At 41.9% G+C, this 20761-nt stretch overlaps 1 protein-coding gene across 5 annotated transcripts in view; it reads right to left on the bottom strand.

Annotated features, from left to right (window-relative positions):
* Nucleotides 1-20761, bottom strand: part of LARGE1 (LARGE xylosyl- and glucuronyltransferase 1) — a 705604-nt gene that overhangs the window by 381021 nt on the left and 303822 nt on the right. For all 5 annotated transcript variants that reach the window (XM_060190108.1, XM_060190109.1, XM_060190106.1 and 2 more), the window contains one exon: nt 7023-7105. In XM_060190108.1, the coding sequence (XP_060046091.1) occupies nt 7023-7105 (83 nt within the window). The remainder of the gene's footprint in view (nt 1-7022; nt 7106-20761) is intronic.

The following is a 20761-nucleotide window of genomic DNA, read 5'->3' as shown; positions in this document are numbered from 1 at the left end:
AGAAAGCATAATGGTTATGCAAAACAACTTTTATGCCAGAGGTACCAGGTTCAATTCCCTAGAACTACCAGGAAGTCAGAGCTAAACAGTTAGTTTTCTGATTGCTTTCTCTGTATCTCTCTCCTTAAAAATAAATTTGAAAAAATTAAAAAAAAATACTGCAGCACAAAAGCTTCCCCCACTGAAGTGCTATGGGGATTGGGGCTTGAACCTGGGGTTGCACACTTGGCAAAGTCAGCACCTCCCCTGCTTTGTGAACTATATTGTTTATCCTAAAAATTTTAATTCTTATAGGGGTTGGGCAGTGTTGCACCTGGCTACCATGTGTAAGAACTTGAGTTCAAGCCCCTGGTCCCAAACTGTTGGAAGGAAGCTTCATGAACAGTGAAGCAGATCTGCAGGTGTCTCTCTTTCTCACTTCCTCTCCATTTCTCCTTCCTCTCTCAATTTCTCTATCAAATAAATAAATGAATAAATAAAATACATTAAAACCTCAATTCTTTGTCTGAATTTTCTCCTTGCTTCTCACTATTTGTATTTCGATTGTGTACTGTGGTCATGTATCATATATATCATTCATTTATATAACGGAACGCTACTATGCAAAAGTAAAATAAGTGACACATACCAAACACTAATTGCCTTTGCCATAACAGGCTTTTAATATTTTATTGTGAGAAAAATAAAGAGAAAGAACAAGGTATCAGAGCAAGATACTCATCTTCTATGGTAGTCTGTTTGTTTTTTAGTCCTTTTAATGGAAATGCAGTCAACGTTCATCCCAGGGAGAGAACCTAGGATCTCAAGTATGCAAGATACATGTTTTCATGTTTAAGCCACCTCTCCAGCCTTTGACATACTTTTAAAAAAATCAGCTAAGGCATTAAGACACTTCACCTGGGAGTGTCTGCTTTACCATACACTTGACCAAGGTCTGAATCTGGCCCCCACTGCCCTAGGAAAAGCTTCAGTGCTGTGCCATTTCTCTCTCTCTGTCTGAAAAAGTCTGCCTCAGTCATGACCAATACATAAATAAATAAAACCAACTAATAACATGAAGATATCCCACCACTTAGTCTTATTTTAAGTTATAACTCGAGTTTTTATCACTATAGTCACTATTTCACAGTAGCTTTATCTGTAATGAGTACTATTCTTAAAAGACAGAGGCATGACAGTGGTTAATATAGTGTCAAAGTCTTGGACGTTATACTATGAACTGTCTGTCAAAGCAGTTATGGCAATTTTCACTTCCATTGTCAGTGTGTAAGGGCACCCACATCTCCCCCCACCCATCTTTAAAAATAAAGCATGCCCACTGTCGCCAAGCATGCCGCAAAAGCAAAACTGATTTGATACAACAAAGCCAAACTTAAATGAAAATTTGTTGAAAATCTTGTCTGGAAAATAAATCTAATTACTGTAATTAGCAGTGAAAGAACCCAAGGAAGCATCCTGTACCAGTATTATTATATTATTATTAACATTTGGGAGGTGCTTCATTTGTCAAAGTATTTTATAATCATGTAGCAGTTAATCCCCTCTATGTGCTTTGGAAGCAATGAAGCTATTTATAGCTGGACAGGCTGAGTGGAAAGTCTTTCAGAAGTCCTTTTCTCTTGATAGCTCATGTCACCATCAACGGCATATCAATGTTCTGAATCATTCCCATTTACAGAACTTCAGGGAGGGGATTGACTTCAGAAGATCAAGTAGTCATTGATGTAGGGTGCAGAATTTCCATGAGACATCTAACATTTTGCTTTTTCCTCACACCCCTCTACTTCCTCTGATAGTAAAAGCATAGCTACATTTAAATTTAATATCCTTGTGCTGCACCATTACTGTAGGAGTGAACATTTATACTCAATAGAATTATTTTAAAATTTTTTTTATTTTAATATGTTTTTTAATATTTATTTATTTATTCCCTTTTGTTGCCCTTTATTGTTGTAGTTATTATTGTTGTCGTTGTTGTTGGATAGGACAGAGAGAAATGGAGAGAGGAGGGGAAGACAGAGAGAGGGAGAGAAAGATAGACACCTGCAGACCTGCTTCACCACCTGTGAAGCGACTCCCCTGCAGGTGGGGAGCCGGGGGCTCGAACCAGGATTCTTACACCGGTCTTTATGCTTTGTGCCACCCGCACTAAACCCGCTGTGCTATATAGCCCGACTCCCATCTCAGTAGGATTCTTATCATTTCACCGACTACTGGATCTGTTTGATTTGTGTTTGAATATTATTGCAGTGGCCACAATAGTCACACCCCTCAACAACACCAGAAGTTTGGATGACTTTGAAAGTTGCTGCGCTTGAGAAAAAGCATAACGGATTCTCTCTAATCAGGCTGATATTCTTCTCTTTTTTTAAAAAAAAAATGTGTTGCTGATTTACTTCAATCAGGGACAGACCTGAGTACTTCAACAGAGACAAATAAACACAGAGAAGGCTGAAAACCACTCATCTGATTCAAAGCTCAGCCTGGCTTCAAGTGGCAGGTGAAGGATGTGAAATCACAGAGTTTGGAAACACTGCACAAGATTTATGGTTGTGCGGACAGGATGCCTCATCTTAGGCCAGAAGATGTGAAGGAGAGGCCCCTTCCTCACACTGGGCTGTTTGTTGTTTAGCCTTCTGCTTCTATCTCAGCCAGTCGACGGAAATCACAATGTCAACTGGACAGGGCTATGAAGAGGAACTGAGAGACCATGTCACTACCTGAAACTGTCTATACTTGTTGGTTGTCCATCTCCCCTAAGTCCCTCCTTCCTCTCCAGAAAGACAGGGAATCTGATGCTGCGCTAACCCTCTGATTGCAGACACTCTGGGGTCCCAGTCAAAGAACTACTCAGGAGAGTTCAAAATAAAATCTAGAGAATACCATTTTTCTACCAAACAAGTTTTGGACTGAAATGATTCATATCAGAACCAAAGACAGAAAGATGAACAGGGTAAGTTATGAGGGGCATCCCTAGGGGACGGGTGGTAGCCCAGAGGGGCAGAGGGTTAATTGCACATAGCACTAAGCACAAGGACCGACTTAAGGATTTTGGCTCCCCACTTACAGGAGGGTCGCTTCATGGGTGGTAAAGCAGGTCTGCAGGTATTTTATCTTTCTCTTCCCCATCTCTCTCGATTTCTCTGTCCTATCCAACAACAGCAATAGCAATAATAACAACAAAGGCAACAAATGGGAAAAATGGCCTCCAGGAGCAGGATTCATTCACTGAGCCCCAGTAATAGCCCTGGAGGCAAAAGTGGGGGGGGGCATTCCCAGCTCATGGTGATAGGAATAGGTGGATTTTCTATGAGAAATGATGGGAAAACATTCTTAAGGGTTCCAAAGGGTTTGCCAGAGTGGGGTGGGAGGCAGAAAGGAGGGAGGGAAGAAACTGGCCAACAGTGCAGCCTTATGACAAACTACACACCTGGGACAGAGTGGCGAGCTACAAGCAGGTTATTAGTGGTGAAACATGAAGTGACAGCAAGGAGAGGTGAGAGGAAACACAGCTGAGATGAGAATGACATCATTTCCTGAGTGATCAAAGCCATGGGCAAAGAGATGTGATTCCCTTCTTATGACAAGGAGCCAATGAAAGGCTTGTAAGAAGTCAGGTTTGTTTGCCTATGTGGTGATCACCCTGGCAGCAGAAAGGATGAATCTTAGGATAGCAGAGGCCAAGGCAGGTGAGGTGAGCGCATCTCACTGGAGCTGCACCAGTCACCACAATGATGGAGAGCAGAAGGGGTACAAGTGGAAGCCATCAGCAGGGAGATCCCTGAGATGAGGAGAAGCTGGATGCAGGACTGAGCTGAAGGAGGGATGGAAAATGAACCCCAGGTTCCTGCATCGCTGGCAGGTCCCAGGTATCCAGCTTTCTTCCATCTGTGGATGGTCTGACAGCCGGCTTCAGGTATAAAACTTTACACCCATCTACACTCAGTTGAATCCTGAGAACTTTTCATGGTGGCTTCCAGTGAGAAGAACCTTCTGGATGAACACTTGGCTATTGGATACATGGAAATACTACTGGCTGCAACCATGGATAAGTCTTATCCAAATGTTTGGTTAAAAGAGAGCTAAGGATGAGTATGGGAGTAAATTCTGGCTATGTCTTGAGTATGCCTAAATGTCAGTTAGATCAGCGAGAGGACAGAAGAAAGGTTTTGTGAAAAAATGGAGTCCAAGGACAGGAGTTGAACTTGTGGAGAAGATTCTCAGAGGCAGAGTCACTCCAGGTGGAAGAGCAATCCTTAGTGTGATTGGTTCCAGCAGGATCCAGTAGGACTGACAACCATCAACTATAGTTTGAAAAGACACAGTGTACTATAAGGCAATGGTTTGTTTCTTTCCCTTAATGTTTTTCTTTTCCCATCAGGGTGATCACTGGTGCTTAGTTCTTTGGTCATAGCCCCCCCCCCCCCTTCTGATAGAGACAGAGAGAAATAGAGGAGAGAGAGGGAAAGAGAGATACCTGCAATGTTGCTCCACAATTTGTGAAGCATCCCCCATGCTGCAAGTGGAGACCAGGGACTTGAACACAGGTCCTTGTGCAAGGAAATATCTGCACTTTGCTGAGTGTGCCATCACTCAGCCTCAAAGGTAGTGCTTTTTTTTAGAAGTGCCTAGAGGTGGAATTGGCTACCAGGAAGGAGAGCAAGCAGCATGTACTAGTTAAGCAGGGCTGGATTATACAATATTTGAAACACACAAGAATATCACTGACAAGGTGACTTAAAGGCCAAGATCAAGAATTGGCAGTGTTAGAGAAATGCTGAATGATCAAAGATATCAGCCTGAAACCACCACCTTCTATGGACATTTGTTTGAACAAAAAGTCAGAACTCAGCCGGTCCGATTCTGTGAAGAGGTTGAACCCCAAAGTTTCTGACTGTGAAGAGCAACAGGGCACACAGAACTGAGATCTTCATCAGTCATCAAGGAGACTCTGAGAACTGCAGGTTTATAATTCCCAATCCCCAGTTCTCAGAGGAATATGTTAATACGGTAGATGGAAAAATAAAATAATAAAAGGCCTGGATCTTCTCAATCCAGAGATAAAACCTAGTTATGAATGATACTTTCTAACTGCTACTGGGCTATAGAATTCCTGACATAGTGGTTGTAACCTCCCCTCACTCAACACACAAGGCATAAAGCCTCTACCCCAGGGCCCCATCTGCGGTGGTCCAGAGCAGTGTGAGGGCTGTACTGAGGCTTGAATCTCTCCTCACTTTGGTATTTTCAGAAAGTCATTTAAAAACTGGAAATATGCCCTGTCTGTCTTCCAGTTCAAACAGCAGGGATGGTTTTATTTTTTTTCTGCTACCAGGGCTATTGATAAGGCGCGAGGCCAGCACTACAAACCCACTGCTCTCAGTGGCCATATCCCCCTGCCCCATTTTATTTGATAAGACAGAGAGAAATTAAGAGGGGTAGGGGAGATAGAAAAGGAGAGAAAAAGAGAGATACCTGTAGACATACCTCATTGCTTGAAGTGTCCCCCTCTGCAGGTGGGAAGTGGGGGCTCAAACTCAGGTCCTTGTGCATGATAACATGTGTGCTTAACTGGTGTGCCACCGCCCAGACCCCAGTAAAGATGGTTTCTTCTGAGGACTCTCAATTCAGGCTATAGATTATTTCTTCTTACATTCCAATATATTCTTTCTTCTGTGAGTCTTTGTCCTTATCTCCTCTTTGAATAAGGGAACTGGTCTGACTGGGTGAAGGCCTACCCTTAATACTGCATTATAATATAACTACTCCGTTCAAGGCAGTAAGTATCACCCAATTCAGTCAGAGTCTGAGGTCTGAGGAATTAAGATTCCTGTAGTGATTTGAGAGGAACAATTTTTACTTTATAAGACAACCTGCTACAGTTACATAAACACAGAGAGCTTTCTGGTAAAGGCAAGGCTAGGGAGGGTGATGATGAAATTAAAGGATCAACTTGGGAGTCAGGCAGTAGTGCAGTGGTTTAAGTGCATGTGGTGCAAAGTGCAAGGACTGCCATAAGGATCCAGGTTCAAGCCCCCGGCTCCCCACATGCAGGGGAGTAGCTTTACAGGCGGTGAAGCAGATCTGCAGGTGTCTATCTTTCCCTCTCTCTCTCTCTCTGTCTGTCTTCCCCTCCTCTCTCCATTTCTCTCTGCCCTATCCAACAACGGCAGGTCTGAAAGGTGTCTGTCTTTCTCTCCCCCTCTCTGTCTTCCCCTCCTCTCTCCATTTCTCTCTGTCCTATCCAACAATGATGACATCGACAACAATAAAACAACAAGGGCAACAAAAATGGAATAAATTAAATAAATATTTTTAAAAGGATCAACTTTGGGGTGTCCCATAAGACTCCTATGGTCTAAGAGCTACCATTCCAAATGCTGTGAGCCAGCACCTGAATGCTAACACATAACCTGAATATTAACACAATCCTCTTGAGGGGTTTCTGATAAAAATCATACTTTCAAGGCTGCTGGACTGATGGGTAAGACATTTTGTCCTGACTGTAGCCTTCTCCAGGGAAATACTCAGGCAGGCAGTTCCACAGGGAGTCCTCAAACCTCCACTGTCCTTTCTTTTTTAACTTTAAAATGATATTTGTTTATTTATTCACTTTGGATAGAGACAAAGAGAAAGTGAGTTGGAAGACGGAGATTGGGAATGAGAGAGAGAGACCTGCAGCACTGCTTCACTACTTGTGAGGTTTCCCTCCTGCAGGTGGAGGAGACCAGGGGCTTGAACCTGGGTCCTTGCATACTGTATGTGCACTCTCAACCAGATGCACCACCACCTGGCCCCTCTTTTAACTTAATATATATATTTCGTTATTTTGGATAAAGACAGGGAAATTGAAGTGGAAGCGGGAGATAGAGAGGAAGAAAGAGAGACACCTGTAGCACTGCTTTATCATGTGAAGCTCCCTCTCTGTAGATAGGGACAGGGGGCTTGAACCTGGGTCTTTGTACATTGTAATGTGTCAATCAGGCGCCCCACCATCAGGCCCCTTCAAGTGTCTTTCTTACCTGTGAAACAGGACAGATTTGACCAATGTGACAACATCCCGGCTGGCATTATACCCGGCGCAGACAATGGCCACATGGATAGTCTAGGAAACAAAGGAAACAAACAGGATAAGAAGCCAGACAGATGGGACAGGCCTCATGGTTGTGCCTTGGACCACAAGGAGAAGAAAGCCCACTTGTGCTTCTTCTTGCTGGGATTATTAGAAAACAGAGGGTCCCGTCTGCAGCTGTGGAGAAGAACTCGAGACAGTTTTATTAAGGCCTTTTTAATTGGTTTATAGGACTATCATCATTTGGAAACCATTACGGCACTTTTCAATTACATTTTGGGAATGAGAAAAATGGTGTTTGGCTCAGGCCGGCAGACAGCATATCTCCTGCCCCCCAAGCTGAGACAAAAATAAACTGATGACAAGAGAGGGTGAAAGAAACAGGCCTTGAAAAGATCATCTCATCAGACTACTGGCAAGCTAAGACAGGTAAGTCAGAGTTCAAAGTACTCAGACCAGAGTTGGGTTAACCAGGACACAGGGACAAAGGGAACCATAGACACCTATGGGCCTCCTCTGGAATTTCATTCAAAGAACTAAAGACCAGTAGGACTGAAGGAGCATATGGGTCCTCTCACTTACAAGAGTCAGGAGCACAGGAATCAGGCCGGATCCCTGGCTCCATCTCTTATCCCAAGAAGACCCCTTGGAAAGTTGCAACATCCTCAATATAACACAAAGACCAAAACACCTGCCCTGCAGGATGTCACAGCAGAAGGGCCTGAAATCAAGAGCAGAAGGTGAGCCTCATGCATTGTATTCCAGTCAGGTCACAGGGTTCTGGAGATCTGAGGTCCCCCCACACTGTGCTTGGGAATCCTAGAGCTCTGTGCATGACTTAATTAGCTTAGCTCTCTAGTCTTCCAGGCAGGGCTAGCCCTCTCAGCCTTGTTGGCCTGTGCTTCCAGAACTTTCTTTCTGTGCATCTACCATGCTTAACAGTCACCACTCTGTATGTGGATCATGGCTTGACAAAGATTGAGAGGGATGGCTCAAGGGCTTTCCATGCTGGGAAGTCAGCCAGTCTCTTTCAAATCTGCTTGACAAAAAAAAAGGGGGGGGGAGTTGGGGGGGGCCCTGCCTCCCAGTAGGGTCCATTTCACTGGCTATCTGACTCCAACTCCCTTCCTAACATCCTGTGTCCTGGGATTTCCTATAGACAACAGTAAAGCTAGATTTCAACTTAGCAGTTTTATAAAGCAGTTAAGGTTACGGTAATTTAGCAGAATACAGGGAAGCAAGAAAATTTATCACACTTATACCAAATTAAGTGAGAGCAAGAGCTCCCCATTTTGAGAGTTCCTCCATCTTAGAGACTGTTTTTACAAGTAAAAGACAGTAAAAGTTGAGAAATAAGCTGACTTCTCCCCCAGGAACACCTAGGCCATATAACACTGGGCAGTTATATATAACTCATTTGAACTGGTGAGAGTGACGATGCAAAAGAAATGTGACAGTTTAAATTTGTAAGTTCCCGCTCAATTTCACCCACCCAATTTGCTTCTATACATCTACTTTGCTAAATGTTGGCGCCGTAGATAGAGATTAGAATGTACATCTGTTTTGTTTGGATAAAGATTGGAATATACTCCCTTAAGTGCATAAAACAGAGGATCTTAGAGCTGTTCAGGGTTCCTAGCCCAGGGAGTCGTGCCAGCTAGTGAACCCTCAGCACTGAGTCTCCCTGTATGAGTGAGACTCTGTGTGTGCTTGTGTGAATAAAACTTTGAACACCGTTACTCCTGTTTGTCCTGGTCTTTGGTCGAGCTTGGTCAGTGGCTTCCTAATATAAGGATGTTGAGTTATGTTACTAATGTCTGCAACTTTAATTTTAACACTATTTGCCAAAATAAATGTTATTAATGACTTAAAAAAAAAGTAAGGAAGGGAGGGAGAGAGGGAAAAGGAAAGAAGAAATAAAGGGAGGGGAAATAAAGGAAGAAAAGAGAAGGAAGGGAGGAAGGAAAGAAGGGAGGGAGGAAGGAAGGAAAAGAAAAAGAAATGAAAATGCTTCAGAATCTAATGCTTTATCCACTGTGCCACTTCCTGGACCACACTTCACAGGATAAAATCTCCCAAAGATTCTGGATGAAAGACTGTAATGGGGAGGGAGACAGCATAATGGTTCTTCAAAGGACTCTCATGCCTGAGGCTCTGATGTCACCTGTATCACCAGAAGCCAGAGCTCAGCAGTGCCCTGGTATTTCAGTCTTTCTCTCTCTCTGAAACAAATAAAATTAATTTACAAAGAAAGACTGTAGTGTGGCTGTAAACCGTCACCACAGAAATCAGGAAGAGAATGAGTGGCCAGGTGCTGGCACATAGGAGGCTTGATGAGGGGGATGAGCATGGACACCAGCGTGTTGAAGCTGGCTCCTCTGAATGTCAAATATTTAAACACATACGAGGCCTCTGCTGATAACAAACTTTGTCTTGGCTTCAGGGTTCAGGAACTTTTTTTCAAATGGGCCCATTAAGCATAAGCAGAGGCGCATACATTCTCAAACATTTTACATAATTTTCCAATCTCTTCTGTTTCATCCAGTACACCTGCCACCGTGAATAAATTCATCATCTGAAGCTGTGGCAGCAAGTCCCCTTAACCCAGGGAAGCAGGGAGGAGAGCAGAAAATCAGAGCCTCACTGCCTGTGCTCTTGGAAGAGGTCCTCAGAGGGGAAGGGTGGGGCCTGGGGCTGTGGGAGAAAGGGGGAGAGAGCAGGGAACAGGGGTATGTTCCCTGAGGAGTAGGATCACAAAGAGGGTCTCCTTTTGATGACTCAGTTCTGGATTTAGAAATAAGTCCAGGCTGTCTATCTTTCTCTCTTTCCTTCCCTCTCTCTTTTTCTCCTTTTTTTCTCCTTCCTTCTTCTTTCTCTCTTTCCCTTTCTTTCTTTATTTCTTTCTCTTTTCCATTCTTTCTTTTCTTTCCTTCCTTTTCCCTCCCTCCCTCCCTCCTTCCCTTCTTTTTCCTCTCTTTTCCTCCCTCCTTTCCCCTTCCTTCCTTTCTTTCTCACAGAGATAAATTGAGAAGAGGGAGATAGGAAGAGAGAAAAGACAGACACCTGCAGCTCTGCCTCACTATTCATGAAACTTCCACACTGCAGATATGGGAGCTGGGACTTGACCTGGTCCTTGTGTGTGGTAATGTGTATACTATACTGTGTGCGTTGCCACCCAACCCCTAAGTTTCCTTTCTTTTTGATTCCTTTTTTTATATAATTTCTTTATTGGGGAATTAATGTTTTGCATTCGACAGTAAATACAACAGTTTGTACATGCATAACATTTACCAGTTTTCCACATAACAATACAACCCCCACTAGGTTCCCTGTCATCTTTTTGGACCTGTATTCTCCACACAGCCCAGAGTCTTTTACTTTGGTGCAACACACCAATTCCAGTTCAGGTTCTACTTGTGTTTTCTCTTCTGATCTGTTTTTCAATTTCTGCATGAGAGTGAGATCATCCCATATTCATCCTTCTGTTTCTGACTTATCTCACTTAACATGATTTTTTCAAGCTCCATCAAATATCAGATGAAAACGGTGGAGTAACCATTTTTAATAGTTGAGTAGTATTCCATTGTGTAGTATTCTATTGTGTATATATACCACAACTTGCACAGCCACTCACCACTCATCTGTTATTGGACACCTGGGTTGCTTCCAGGTTTTGGCTGTTACAAACTATGCTGCTAAGAACATATATGTACATAGATCTTTTTGGATGGGTGTGTTGAGTTCTTTAGGGTATATCCTTGAGAGAGGAATTGAAGGATCATAGGGTAGGTCCATTTCTAGCCTTGTGAGAGTTCTCCAGACTGTTCTTCACAAAGGTTGGACCAATTGCCATTCCACCAGCATTGCAGGAGGGTTCCATTGACCCCAAACCTTGTCAGCATTTGCTGCTGTGACCTATTCTGATGTATGACACTCTCACAGGAGTGAAGTGGTATCTCATTGCTGTCTTTATTTGCATTTCTCTTGACAATCAAAGACTTGGAGCATTTTTTCATGTGTTTCTCAGCCTTTTGGATCTCTTCTGTGGTGAATATTCTGTCTATGTCCTCTACCAATATTTGGATGGGATCATTTGTTTTCTTATTGTTGAGTTTGGCAAGCTCTTTATATATTTTGTGTAGGACTATGTGAAAGCTTGGTAGAGCTTAGGGAAGCTCTCCTATCCTTGGAAAGACATCCCACTTGTTAGCCTCTCTCATAGAGATTAGACAAGAGTGAAAAGTCTCCCAGACTGAGTTTCTCCTTATTAGTCTCTCAAGCTCATAGAAAACCTACAGGCCTCTCACACTTAGTTTCTCCCTGCTAGCATGCCACATGGTTGCCTGATTTAAGGTTCATTATAGTGACTCAAAGTTCACACATCCACTTCACCTTTTGATCACAAAGGAAAACACACTCTATCATATACCCTTAACACCAGACAGAGAAAGCCCCAAATTCTTATTTCCTTATGTCCTTTGATATCTATGATTCACATCAAGCTTTGTTTCTCTTTTCTCTACCTCACGTTACTGGTTTAACCCCTAAGATTCTCTCAAATGCCTTTGGATAATTAACTTGCCTGCATCATGGAGACTAATTGTCTTGACCTTTATGTATCACATCAATTCTTATCATACCAGCCCCCTACCATAGGGGCAAGCTGACCTTTAAGAAACCTGTAATTTCTGATGTATTTTAAAAATGTTCTTTGTTTAACTTTCTATATTTACCCAAACCCACCTTCCAATAAATGAGTGTTTGTACCAAAATGCTTCCCGAGTCTTCCTTTCTGAATCACTGAGCCCTTGAGCTGGTGAGGGAAGATTGGTGGCTTACCTCCTGGCTGCAGCCACCCCACATGAGCCCCAGCAATTTTGGTTATTAAACTCTTGTCTAATGTATGGCATGTAAAGATCTGTTCCCATTCCGTGAGGGGGCTCTTGGTTTGGGTAGTGTTTTCTTTTGCTGTGCAGAAGCTTTTTAATTTCATGTAGTCCCCTAGGTTTATGCTTGCCTTACTCTATTTTGTGAGTGGATTCATTTAATTGAAGATGTGTTTAAAATTTATGTGGAAAAGAGTTCTGCCAATATTTTCCTCAAAGTATCTGATCTAAAATCCAAGTCCTTGATCCACTTGGAATTTACTTTTGTATTTGGTGAAATATAGTGGTTGAGTTTTATTCTTCTGCATGTTTCAACCCATTTTTTCCAACACCATTTGTTGAAGAGACTCTGCTTTCCCCATTTAATAGTCTGGGCACCTTGGTAAAAGATTAGATGTCCATAGGTGTGGAGGCTTACTTCTGGGCTCTCAGTTCTATTCCACTGGTCAGTGTGTCTATTCATATTCCAGTACCAAGCAGTTTTAGCAGATTTGATCACAATGGTCCTAACATACAACTTGAGATCTGGGAGTGTGATACCTGCAGTTCTGTTCTTTCTTCTCAAGATTGTTTAGGCAATTCTAGATCTATTCTGGTTCCAGATAAACATTTGTAGCATTTGTTCTATTCTCCAAAAAAATGTGGTTGGGATCTTGATGGGAAATTTGTATATGGCTCTGGGTAGTATATTCATTTTTATGATGTTAATTCTTCCAACCCATGAACATGGAATATCTTTCCACTTCTTTGTTTCTTTTTCAATTTCCTTGATTAGTTACTCATAATTTTCAGTATACAAGGCTTTCACTTATTTGGTTAGGTTTGTTCCTAGATATTTTATTGTTTTTTTTTTTTTTTTTTGGCTAAAGTAAAAGGAAATGATTTCTGGATTTAAACTTCTTCAAACTTACTGTCTCCACTGAGGAATGCCACTGACTTCTGAATGTTAATTTTGTAGACTGACACCTTACTGTATTGCTTCTTGCTGGATTCCTTAGGTTTTTTCTATGTATGCTATCATGCCATCTGAAAACAGAGAGAGTTTGACTTCTTCTCTTCCAGTCTGTATCCCTGTCATTCCTTGCTCCTGCCTGATTGCTATGTCAAGAATTTCCAATACTATGTTGAATAATAATGGTGATAGTGGGCAACACTGTCTAGTACCTGGCCTGTGGGGAAATGCTTCCAGCTTTTCACCATTAAGTATGATGTTTGTTGGCTGTAGGTTTGCTATATATAGACTCCACTATCTTCAGGAATTTTCCATCTATTCCCATTTTTTGTAGTGTTTTGATCATAAAGGGATGCTGCATTTTGTCAAAGGCTTTCTCTGCATCTATTGATATCACCATGTGGTTTTTGGTCTTGCTTTTGTTGATGTGGTGGATCACGTTGAATGATTCACATATATTAAACCAACCTTGCATGCCTGGGATAAACCCCACTTGTTCATGATGAACAATCTTTTTTATATACTGCTGTATCTGGTTGGCTAGAATTTTGTTCAATATTTTAGCATCTATGTTCATCAGAGATATTGGTCTGTAGTTTTCTTTTTTGGTTGTGTCCCTGCCTGCTTTTGGTATCAAAGTGATATTGGCTTCCTAGAAGCTGGCAGGGAGTATTCCAGTGTCTTCAAGCTTCTGGAAGATTTTTAAAAGTAGAGGTATTCGTTCTTCTGTGAAGGTTTTGTAGAATTCATTTGTAAAACCATTTGGTCCAGGACTTTTATTTTTGGGGAGTTTTTTGATAACTGTTTTAATTTCATTAGCTGTGATGGGCCTGTTCATGTTATCTAGTTCCTCTTTACTTAATTTTGGAAGTTCATAGGTATCTAGGAAATTGTCCATGTCTTCCAGGTTCTCTAGCTTGGTGGCATATATTTTTTCATAGAAGTCTTGCATGATATGCTGAATTTCTGCGGTGTCTGTTGTGATAACTCCTCTTTCATTTACTACCTGATTTATTTGGGTCTTCCCCTTTTTTGTTTTGTGAGTCTGGCTAAAGGTTTGGCGATTTTGTTCACTCTTTCGAAGAACCAACATTACTTTTGTTCATCTTTTGTATGGTTTTCTTATTTTCAATGTTACTTATGTCTGCTCTCACTTAATTATTTCTGTCCTTCTGGTTGTTTTAGGATTCCTTTGTTCTTCTTCTTCTAGGTCTTTAAGATGTGCAATTAGTCTGTTTATTTATGCTGTTTTTTGTTTCCTAATGTGTGCTTATATGGCTATGAAATTCCCTCTCAGTCCTGCCTTAGCTGTGTCCCAAATATTCTTATAGCTTGTGTCTTTATTTTCATTGAACTCTCAAAACATTTTGAGTTCTTCCTTTATTTCCTCTTTGACCCAGTAGTTGTTACATAGTGTACTGTTGAGCTTCCACATTTTGGGACTATTACTAATCTTTTGTTGATTGTTATGTGTTAGTTTTATTCCACTGTGGTCTGAGAAGATGCTTGGGATGATTTCAATGCTCTTGAATTTCCTGATGCTGTCTTTGTAGCCTAACATTTGGTCTATCCTTGAGAATGAACCATGTGGACTTGAGTAGAATGTGTATTGTACTTTCCTGGGCTGAATGACTCTGAAAATGTCCAATAGTTCTAGTTTATCTATCTCGTCATTTAGCTCCCTCATGTCTTTATTGATTTTCTGCCTGGATGATCTGTCAAATTGAGAAAGTGGGGTGTTGAAATCCCCTACTATGACTGTGTTGCTGTTAATATATTGCTGTAGGTCTTTCAGTAGATGTTTGATGTATTTAGATGGCTTCTCATTGGTGCATAGATGTTAATAATTGTTGAGTCCTCTTGATTGACTGATCCTCTAAGCATTAAGTAATGTCCATCCCTATCTTTTAAAATATTCTTTATTATAAAGTCTTTCATGTCAGATATGAGAATAGCTATTCCTGCCCCTTTTTGTGGGCCATTGGCTTGTATGATAGTTTTCCATCCTTTCACTTTGAGTCTGTTTGTCTTGTTGAGTTAGGTGGGTTTCCTGTAGGAAACCTGTTGGGGTGTGTTTTCTGATCCATCTTCCTACTCTGTGCCTTTTAATAGGTGAATTTAGGCCATTGACATTTATTGATATCAAAGATTGAAGATATTTTAATGCCATTCTTTTATATTTTTAGAGTGTTCTGATAGATGGCATATTTATGGTGGTCTGACTGTTTATAGGCGACCTTTCAGAAATTCTGGGCAGGCTTGGTGATAGTTGATTTTTGCAACTGTTGTATGTCTGAGTAGGTTTTTATGCCTCCATCTAGTCTGAATGACAGTCTAGCAAGATACAGTAGTCTTGGTTGAAATCCTTTCTCACTGAGAGCTTGGCATATATCTTGACATTCTCTTTTGGCCTGTAATGTTTGTGTGGAGAAATCTGCTGCTATTCTTATGTGTTGTCCTCTGTAAGTGACTCTTTTTCTCCTGCAGTCTTCAGGATCCTCTCTTTATACTTATTCCTTTTCATTCTAAATATGATGTGTCTTGCTGTCTTTAAGTCTGGGATAATTCTGTTTGGGACCCTCTGGGCTTCTTGAACCTTTATGTCTTTGATGTTGTCTAGAGTAGAGATGTTCTCAGCTATTATGGCCTGAAGAATGCTTTCTTCCCCTCCCTCTCTTTCTTCCTCTGGTAAGCCAACAATGTGTATATTGTTTCTTTTGACATCATCCCATAGGTCTCTGCTGTTGTTTTCTGTATCTCTTAATGTCTTTTTGAGATCTCTTACTTCTTTTTAGTTGTCTCTAATTCATCCTTGACATTGTTAATTCTGTCTTCAGCCTCATTTATTCTATTTTATCAGCCTTCTACTGTTTTCTGGACTTCATCTATTTTGTTACCTGTTCTGATACAGTTTTAGCTCATTCAGCTAATTGTGTTCTTAACTCAGCTATTTTAGCTTTCAGCTCTCTAATAACCTTGTGATAATTAGTGTCTTCTTTCAGAGTCTCATTTGTTGTTTCTGCATTTCTGATAACAATTCTTTCAAACTCTTTACTCACTCCTGTTATTATTTCCTTAACTAGTGTGTCGATGTTGACCTCATTATTTTGTGCTTCACCCTTTAGGGAGCTTTTAGCTGGATTCTTCTCCTGGTTCATTTCTCCAATATTTCTTCTTGTTTGGTTTAACCATTTTATATAGCATTTTATGAGGTCCCTCTCTCAGTACTTTTCATATTACTTATCACTCTTGCCTGGATTGACTTGTGTCTAAGTAAGGTAATTACAGGGTTCATAGTTGTGGAAATTGACAGTTGTTCAATATTATTTTAATCCCTGAGTTGGAGCACAGTGGCTTAAAAGCCTTTTTTTCTTTTTCTTCCCTTTAGGCTATGGAAGTCTGAGGGCTTTTAAACTGTAAGTAGGCTTCTTAGCTTAATCACTGACTCCTGACCAAGAGATAAAGGAGGGTGGGACAGAAATAATCCAGTAATTATTCAAAGAGACTCTCAAAGCCCCACTGCTTGGCCAGGGAGCTACAGTTATCCTGAGTTTCTTAGATAGTTCTCTGTCCCCTGGTGTCAGCATAGGGCCTCTGCCCCTCAGCTGCAGACTCTGAGGGCAGCAGCAAGGGAGACTGACAGTTGCATTTTGTGAATCTTAGGGGAGTCCTCTCCTCCCTTCAGCTGTCTTTTTTTGATGATTCAGATTGGAGGTGGTGTCTCAACTGGTAAACTGCCAGACTGCTACCAGCCACTTAATCTCTCCTTAGGCTCCTCTCTATCCACAAGCCACACGTGTTTGCACTCACTGTCGATTTGGTGGGTTCCTGAAGTCACTCTAGTCCTGTCTTGGTGAGGTCCCAGGTGGTCTCCTCTGGTATTCCTAGTTGATCCTGGAGCGGAGAGTAGAGAAACACAGCTGCTGCTGCTCCATAGACCTGTGTCCCTCTTTTTGATTCCTTTATCAAAGTTTCATCACATGGTAACATTATAGCAGATTCAGGTCCATCGTGTTGTAGAGTTTCTCTTCAAATGAATTAAAGATACCTACAAATATGTGGAGCCGTGTCCTCCCATCAATCAAAGGACTCTGTGACCACGCTCCTCTTTTCAAATCCTTACTCTCTATCCTTTGAATGTCATATTTGCCTTTATAGAGGTCACATAAAGTTTGGGAGATGACCTGAAGCCTCTTTATTCTTCTAGACTCACTCTCTATCCTTTCATTTACTCTGTGCCCAGAGAGTCTGACCTTAAAATAACTGATTAATTGGTCTCCTGCTGGGTCTAAACCAACTCCAGTGTCCTTGCCTCAGCATTCTATTTGTCTCCATGTCTAGACAAAAAAAGAAGCAATGAGGAGCCTGGTTGTGGTGCACCTGGTTGAGCACACATGTTACAATGTGCAAGGACCTGGGTTCAAGCCCCCGGTCCCCAACTGCAGGGGGAAAGCATCACAAATGATGAAGTAGGGCTGCAGGTATCTCACTGTTGATCTTCCTCTCTATCTACCCCTTCCTCTCAATTTCTGGCTATATTTACCTAATAAATAAAGATAAAAATAATAATACAAGAAGCAACCAGAAGGCTCTGAAGCATTCACTGACAAACTAAGGTGATCCCTAAAGTGAAGCAAGACTGGAGGATGCTAATGTAGCAAACTTGAAAATGCTTAACTTCTACTAGTACATTCTTTAACAACTTTTTATTTCTTTATATACTTATTGGATAGAGACAGCCAGAATTTGAAAGGGAAGGAAGAGAGGGTAGAAGACAGAGAGACACCTGCAGATCTGCTTCAGCACTCACAAAGCTTCCCTCATGCAGGTGAGGGCTGGGGGCTTGACCCAGGTCCCTGTACACTGTAACATGTGCACTCAACCAGGTGCGTCACTGCCCAGCCTTCTACTTGTACATTCTAGATTTGGGGTCTCCCCCTACTTTCCTTTTTTTATTGTTGTAGTAACCATTGTTGTTGTTATTAATGTCATTGTTGTTGGATAGGACTGAGAGAAATGGGGAAAGGAGGGGAAGACAGAGAAGAGGAGAGAAAGATAGACACCTGCAGACCTGCTTCACTGCCTGTGAAGTAACTCCCCTGCAGGTGGGGAGCCAGGGGCTTGAACCAGGATCCTTATGTGGGTCCTTGCACTTTGTACCAGGTGCGATTAACCCACTGTACTACTGCCTAACTCTACTTGTACATTGTAAGGTGCTTCACATACCTCTCAACACAGAGAGCACAAAGTTCTCTGTAAAGAAACTGGTCAGACTTCCTGCTCACTTTCCCTAGTCTGGAATGTGGCATTCAGCATAGTTCAAAGTATCTGCAAAACCCACCTGAAGACACAGAGCATAGAGAACCATGGCTGCAAACTGGGGTTCAGCCCTGACATTATGGGAGACCAAGTGAGCAACAGGCAGTTTGATGACTGGCAGGAAGGACTCAGGCATAGCATGTACCTTTCTGAAATCTCTACTGTGCCAGGCTGTGGGCTAGGTTCCAGTGGACAGAAAGTACATCAGTTCTTAGCCCCTGAGGCCAAGTGAAGAGGTGAACTAGATCATCCTAACAGAGGCTAAAATGGGCCTTCTGACAGTAAACTCAGGGTCCCTACAACTCTGAGTGACCAGGTGAAGATGGATAGTTGCAGAGGGAACTTTCTGGAGAAAGCATTCCACCCACTACACCAGGGCATCATAATATTCAGGTGGGTTTACATCTCTATGTGTCATTCTATGTGTGAGATCCTAGAAAGTAATGTCTTCTGCACCCTCCCATTTTGCAGAAAAAAAATCCCCCTTTGAGCTCTCTTCCTTTTTATTTTTATTAGTGATTTAATATTGATTTACAAAATTATAAGGTAATAGGGGTATAATTCTATACCATTCTTAACACCAGAGTTCTTTATCCCTCTCCTGTCCACTGGAAACAGATAGGGGGTGACTTTCTCTTTCTCCCTCCCTCTCTCTCTCCATATATATATATATATATATGTCTGTGTGTGTGTTTTGTTTTTGCATATTTTTTATGGTCGGCCTTCACTTCCTTCTAAGTTACACCTATACCTATTACTAATTTTGAGTGGCCTTCCTTCTTTCTTCTCCTACAGATATCTCTCCTTATATGTAGATGCAGATAAAAAGTAAAATAAAAATGTTGATCACTACTTAGCTTTGAAGCTTCAAACCCAAGTATCTTCCTTCACTCTTGCTGGAATTTCACACTAACCTTCCCTGTCTGTGTCTCTACTCCATACTCCATCCTTTCCCTCAGCTCTGGGATCACAGCTGCCACCCAGAGTTTGAGCTGAGCTTGCACAGCTGATGTGGACAGGACATCAGTGTCCCTCTAACTCTCTCCTAGTGGTAACCCAGACACAGATGTTTTTCTTATACCCCTCCCCCCCCCACACACACACACATACAATGCTCAGCTCTGGCTTATGGTGGTACATGGGATTGAACCTGGGACTTCAGGGCCTCAGATATGAAAACTTTTGCAGAACAACTATGCTAACTTCTCCAGCCTACTATATAGTGTTTGTTTGTTTTTAACAGTACTTGTTTGACAATTTTACAAAGATGCAATACACAAAGCAGAGCAAGGTAGATCTGCTATGGGGTGTGCAAAGATAGGGAGATGCCAAAACTATGTAGACCCAGGGCTGGGTGGCAGCACACCCAGTAGCACATGTATGCTACAGTATGCAGGGACCTTGGTTCAAGCCCCTGGCCATCATGAGGTAGTCAGCCTCTAAAACTGCCCCCCCCAAAGGTCCCTGCCAGCTGCTATTCATGAATGATGGAGCCTCTCCTATACTGTGTCAGGTAAGACTCAGCAGAGGCAATGCCACCCAAGTTAAATACAGACTTATTTTTTATTCTACTGGATCCCTTACCCTGGGCAAAAGGTAGCTGCTACACTATGAGGACACTCAGGTAGTCCAATGGAGGACACTTGGAGAACACAATGGAGAACATGAGTGGCCTAATGGACAATACTCCAGCAGTGCAATGGAGACAACTTAAGTCCTCCAATGAATAAATCTCCTATAGTCCAACGGAGAGTGTTCTAATAGTTCTGTAGAGAATGCCAAGGCAATCCAGTGGAGAACATGCAAGGAAACCAATTCAGAGCATGCAATCAGTGCAATGGAGAATACTCTAGCAGCACAATGAAAAACATTGAAGTAGTTCTATAGAAAATATTCAGTCAGTCTAATGGAGGACAATCAAGTAGTCCAATGGTAGTCCACTCAACTAATTTTATGGAGTATATTCAAGTAGTCTAATGCAATGGAGGAAACTCAAGTACTCCAATGGCAAAAACTCAAGCAGTGCAATGGAGAACACTCAAGTAGTCTTATCATGAACACAAGCAATCTAAAGAACAGAAGCCCCCAGACATATCATGCATCATCTTGGAAGCAGATTCTCCAGCCCCAGTTGAGCCAACAGGTCCCCCCGCCAGGTGCATTCACTTTAATCTGATGAAGAGTACAGACATGAAACCCAACTCTACTGATTTGAGATTCCTGGATTTTAGAAAGTGTATGAATTAAGAGGTTGCTGTGGTTAGCCTTTAAATGTGGGGCTGCTCCAAAGCAATAAATAGGTGAGGGGAGTGATGCTAAAATATCATGAAGGGAGTGAGGGCCCCCTGAAAATCACTGCATTAAAACACAAACAAAAGCCTACTAGGCTCCTTTCTAGCATCAACATTCTCTAATTTCAGGCCCTGACATTTAGAGAAGATATTTTAGTGGACTTATGTCCTGGCAGGGACCCCAAAGATGACAGATGAAGCTAATGAAAGGTGAATCTAAATGCTATAACTGTATCTCCCA

Source organism: Erinaceus europaeus, chromosome 4, assembly GCF_950295315.1.
Source record: "Erinaceus europaeus chromosome 4, mEriEur2.1, whole genome shotgun sequence".
In the NCBI taxonomy this organism is placed as follows: Eukaryota; Metazoa; Chordata; class Mammalia; order Eulipotyphla; family Erinaceidae; genus Erinaceus; species Erinaceus europaeus.
The sequence above is the reverse complement of the archived record's forward strand: the minus strand, read 5'-3'. Positions and strand labels throughout refer to the sequence as shown.